General features: G+C 39.6%; 1 protein-coding gene across 1 annotated transcript; it reads right to left on the bottom strand.

Moving 5' to 3' along the window:
• Positions 1-1,251: 1,251 nt before the first annotated feature.
• LOC101660386 (dolichyl-diphosphooligosaccharide--protein glycosyltransferase subunit 4-like) lies at positions 1,252-1,455 on the bottom strand. The gene has a single exon (XM_004709842.2). It carries the CDS (start codon positions 1,405-1,407, stop codon positions 1,252-1,254), a length of 156 nt encoding a protein of 51 aa, XP_004709899.1. The 5' UTR covers positions 1,408-1,455.
• Between the last annotated feature and the right edge of the window lie 4,305 nt (positions 1,456-5,760).

Here is a 5,760-nt window from a genome sequence, read left to right as displayed (position 1 = left end):
GATGGGCAGCAGAGAAAGGGCGGGGGAATCATCAGACAGTGTAACATATGACAAAATAATAATAATTTGTGAATTATGAAGGGTTCATGATGGAGGGGGGAGAAGAGAGGGAGGGGGAAAGTGAGCAGTCGATATTAAGGGCTCAGGTGGAAGGCAAGTGGAAGGCAAGTGTTTTGAGAATGATGATGGTAACAAATGTACATATGTGCTTGACACGATGGATATATGTATGGATTGTGATGGGAATTGTACGAGCCCCCAATACAATGATTTATTAGAGTTTAAATTCTGAATGCTGAGGATGACAATAAAAGCCCCAAATCCATATGCAGCATCCCCCTTGTGGATTAAGCCACTGTTGAATCTCTCTATCTGTAGACCAAAGATTGGAAAGGTCTTATTATGAGGCATAGTATATTGCAGTGTGGGTTATTGCAATTTTAGTTTGTTCAAAATGTGACACCTATTCAGTGATAAGCCTCTTGACCCAAAGTATAATTGCCCATGAGTATGTAAACGGGAGAGACCAGCAGGAAATGTGGAGAGAACAAGTACATGAATGATGAAATATGCTGGAATTTGTTGTAGTGATAGTAGCACAACTCTTATGAATGTTACTGAACTACTGAAATGCATGAAATGCTAATTGTATGTAGGTGAAAATTTTAAAATAAAATAATCAATTTAAATTTTAAAAAATACTTACTAGGAGTGGAATTTCTAGGTTATATGGTAGTTTCATTTTCAGTTTTTTGAAGAATGATCACACTGTTTTTCACACCTGTATCATTTTGCATTCCCACCAGGAATGGATAAAAACTCCATTTACCCACATTCTTGCTAATCTTTGTTGTAGGCAATGCTTTTAATACAATTTGTGCATTTAGGCCATTTGATATTTATATAGCTATTGATATGTGGAGGCTAATGCTTCCTTCTTTGTGCTTGTGTTATTTTCTGTTCTCTCTGTATTTGGTCTTTCTGGATTTTTTTAAGTCCTGTATTTTTTTTTATATATCTATATTTTTATATTGGGGGTGGGGGTGGCCCCTATAGTGGGCCCTGTAGTGGGCAGCCCCTATAGTGGGCCCTATTCAGTGGCAGCTTCTTGTTCCACAGGGTTAAGGAAAAGTTTGAGGAAATAAAAGTTGTTTGGAAAACTCCAGGTGTAGTTGCTTTGTATGTGGTGATGGGTAGAGGGATGAAGTGAAGGGTGAGGGCGGGCCCTCACACCCTCCATATTGCCTCAGACTAGGTCCTGGAACCCTGGGGCTGAGAGAGCGCCGCTCTCGGTCGGTCCTGCTTCTTGGGATTGTTGACGGCCACGTAGTGGTAGAGGACGACAAGCAAGAAGAGCGACACGCCCAGCATGTTGGCGAAGATGGTGAGCTGCACGTCTGTGATCATCCTGACCAGCCTGGCTTGGCTCCGACGCTCTCAGCGCACAACTTGGCGGTCGGCAACGTGGGCCGGAACTCTGAGTTATTTTCTTAAGCTTAAATTAAAATATATACTTTTTCAAATTACATTTTTAACTTATCTATAGTGATGTTCAGTGCATATCTTTGTATACTTTCTTTTGTGTTTACTAAAGTCTTTACATTAAGCATATATAACTTATTAGTCATTACATTAAGCATATAGAATTTATTTCAATCTACTAGTGTCATCATTATTGCTTCATATTAAGCATAGAAATCATATTACTCTTTACATCTTAATAGCCACCCAATTTATAATATAATTGGCTCAAAAATTGTCTATACATACATTTAATACCATTTCAGGTGGCACTGTTATTTTTGCTTCAACCATCAGACATAATATAGGAAGTTCAACATACTGCCATCAGCTCAGTTCTGACTCTCAGCCAACCTATAGGCAGACTAGAACTGCTTCTGTGGGTTTCTGAGACTGTACCTCTTTACAAAAATAGAAAGCCTCATCTTTTTTCCATGGACGAGCTCAAGGAGAGAAGATGAAAAGTTAAATTTTTTCCCACGTACTTTTGCTTAGTGGGTTCTATCTCCTTTCCTAATGTTCCACTATTCCTTCTTTGAGAAATGTTTTTCTTTTTAAATAACTTCCTTTAGTCATTATTTTGGGTATGTCTTCTGGCTGCATATTTCTTTGTTCTTTCTTCCTCTAAGAATATCTCCACTTCCTCTTCATTATGTTCATGATTTTTGCTGGGCTTAGTCTAGGATCCACAGTTGGCATTTTCTGATTTAAAGTCTGTCCCACTTGTTTCTTTCCTCCATGGTTTCCAACTCAAGCTGTTTTGTACTTCTTTCCTTTATAGATAGTTGATTTTTGGTTTTGTTTACTATTTTCAGAAATTTTATTCCATCTTTATTTTCAGCAGTTTAAGTATAATGTGTTTTCATGTGGGATTGTTAAGTTTGTGTTTTATTCATACTCTTGAATCTGTAGGTTTATGTCTCTCACCAAATTTGGAAAAAATTTGCCATCATCTATTTATTTTTTAATAATTTATAAAAATTTAAAATGAGTTGTGGGGGGGGTACATTTCAGACTACCAACTCTGCATTCAACATTTCAAACTATTCATCAACCCACCCCTGTGTTTATCTCCCATACCCACCTCCTGATTTCTCTTCTCCCACTTATGGACATGCATGCAATGGAATCCTATGCACTGCTAAAATAAACAATGATGAAACCACGAAGCACCTCATGACTTAGACAGACCTGTAGAACATTATACTGAGTGAAGTTAGACAATCACAAAATGACAAATATTGTATGAAACCAGTACTATAAAGATATAAATCAAGGCAGAGACTTACATACCAAAGGGAACATACTTTGGAGTTTCCCAAGGGTAGGTGGACCAGGGAAGGAAGATGAAGCAATGGATTAGAAGCTTGACAGGTGTTGACTTGGATGAAAGGGGAGATAGAGATCCATACTATCTGTTTCCTTGGCATTGAACCTGCAACAGCATCTGGAGCGATGACAAGATGAGCGGGGTCAGCCCACAGTCAGCAGACACAGCAAGGCGGGTGTCACCTCAGTGTTTAACAGCAAGCAACAGCAATATGGCCCACCACAATACATGGGCTGGTTCTGCCCACAGGTAGCACACTACATGTGTAGAGACAGGACAGCTAAGTCAGGCAGCGCTCTGGTCCAATCTCCAGGGAGAAGGAGAGAGAGGCTGGCCTCGAATGACATTTATCTCAGTCACCCTACAATCCAGCTGCTACCTGATTGACAGGTTAAACTCTGAATACATGTTCCTAGGGGAGCTATGCTGAAACAAAAATTATCACAGTCCACCACTTGCCAACTTTACACTTGTAGACAATTCTTTCCATATACGAGTATAATCTCCAGGCGTTAAATAAACCATACTTACACCTAACATCATATAGCCAGCATACATATAAATGAAAACACTTTGAACTTATTCATATCGGGTATATTAAACCCGAATGAATGAGTGAATGAGGGAAAGATTCAATAAGCACATATAAAGAAGAAATACTGACAATCATAAACCTTGCCTTTGCAATCGATCACATGATCATAAATGATAAGTAGAACTGCCTTCCTCCACTACCTATTCTGTATTCCCTTTTACCCTCATTCAGTACCTTAACTGGTTGTGGGGTGACCCAGATCTGCATTCTTGAGGGGTCTGGGTTATTAGCAGCACTGTCAGGATTGAGTTGCTGTAGTTGACCATTTACTTTCATTACAGGACATGGTAGTACTAAGAGATGACCTAAGGAATCTCCTGGATTCCAGACATATCCTTCTTTACCCCCATTATATAGCACCAATCCAATTTCCCCTTGGTAATGAGGATCAATCACACCACTCAGTATAGTGACACCCTTCCTGATCTCTTAATCCAAAGGCATGAGGAGCCCAATGTGGCCAGGGGCGATTCTTAGCTGGCAGAATGGAATCAGTTCCGTGTTTCCAGGTGGAAGTGTTCCTTCCTTTGGAACTAGAACCTCTAGGCCCAAAGATCACAGGGTTGCTGGGACAGGAAACAAAATTGCTGTGAGTGGAACCCTAGGAGTAACAGCGAGTGGGACCACTCTGGCTTCCACCCCTTGGTTCCTGGACCATCCTGGCTATTGGAGACACAGTACCATGTATTGGCTGACACTGTAATTCAGGTACTTCTATAATGAGACTCTGCATTTGGTTTTTGGTGATGTCAGTTCTATTACTAGAGGAGAGAAGGCTCTCCTTTGTAGCGCATACAAAAGCATTTAGGTCTTTTATTCAAAACATAAGACGTGATTCTGAGGTTCTGAAATCATCCCTTTCCTTGATAATGTTTTCTATTGTAATGAGGACCAATGAACCTGCTGCCCTATACTTCTCATCCCAACAAAACTGCTGAAAGATATCAAACAACGATCCCCCAGAACCTCTCCTCTCACCAGCACTTCATCTATTGGTGGTGATGCTGCGGGTATTAGGTTTGCTACTTCATACCATGGTTTCACACCATCCTCTTGAGTAATAGTGGCAGAAATATTCATGCTTTCAGGGGTAGAGGCAGCATTCTCAGTACTGTTAGGCTTAATCAGGCTGGAGAACGAATTCATGAAACCCATATTTATGATCTTGTTTTTATAGAACCACCTCATTCCTGGTACCAATTGTTTTAGGCAGGGTGTTCTCAAGAAAAAAACCAGGACACTTATCATTAAGTTAATAAATGAGGTATTAGGCATATTAAGAGGTACAAAATGTTAACATTTATTATTATTTTCATGTAAAATATATTTATATTTTGCAACGATGAATGTGTTTCTAAATTTTCTTCAAGAAAGTAACAAAAAGGTTATGATCAGAATTCTACATATATATTCTATTAAAATACTTACATATTTCCATGTAAGGAAATGGAATACTTTTTTAAAGTAATAAATAATTATATTATATAAAGCATTTAAATATAGTTTTTCTTCCATTTCCATTCAGATTTCATTTTTATTTATTTTTTAAATCATTTTATTGGGGGCTCGTACAACGCTTAGCACAATCCATACATACAGCCATTTTGTCAAGCACATTTATACAATTGTTGACATCATCATTCTCAAAACATTTGCTTTCTACTTGAGCCCTTGGCCTCAGTTTCTCATTTTCCCCCTCTCTCCCCATTCCCCCTCCCCATAAACCCTTGATAATTTACAAGTCATTATTATTTTGTAATGTCCTACAGTGTCCAATGTCTCCCTTCACCCACTTTTCTGTTGTCCGTCCTCCAGAGTGGAGGTTATATGTAGATCCTTGTAATTGGTTCCCCCTTTCTACTTCACCTTCGCTCTGCCCTCCTGGTATCACCACTCTTACTACTGGTCCTGAGGGGTTCATCTGTCCTGGACTCCCTGTGTTTCCAGTGCCCGTCTGTACCAGTTTACATCCTCCGGTTCAGCCGGATTTGTAATGTAGAATTGGGATCATGATAGTTGTGGGGAGGAAGCATTTAAGAACTAGAGGAAAGTTGTATGTTTCATCGTTGCTACACTGCACCCTGACTGGCTCATCTCCTGACTGTGACTCTTCTGTAAGGGGATAACCAGTTGCCCACAAATGGGCTTTCGGTCCCCACTATTCACAATGATGTGATTTTTGTTCCTTGATGCTTGATACCTGATTCCTTTGACACCTCGTGATCACACAGGTTGGTGTGCTTCTTCCATGTGGGCTTTGATGCTTCTATGCTAGATGGCTGCTTGTTTATCTTCAAGCCTTTAAGACCCTAGA

Source organism: Echinops telfairi, unplaced genomic scaffold, assembly GCF_000313985.2.
Source record: "Echinops telfairi isolate 266 unplaced genomic scaffold, ASM31398v2 ScPeMD7_3509;HRSCAF=4178, whole genome shotgun sequence".
Classification (NCBI taxonomy): Eukaryota; Metazoa; Chordata; class Mammalia; order Afrosoricida; family Tenrecidae; genus Echinops; species Echinops telfairi.
Note: the sequence above shows the minus strand (reverse complement) of the source record. Positions and strands in the feature narration are given on the sequence as shown.

Excerpts from the sequence above, each read along its gene's own strand:
- LOC101660386 (XM_004709842.2), bottom strand. The coding sequence starts at position 1,407 with ATGATCACAGACGTGCAGCTCACCATCTTCGCCAACATGCTGGGCGTG.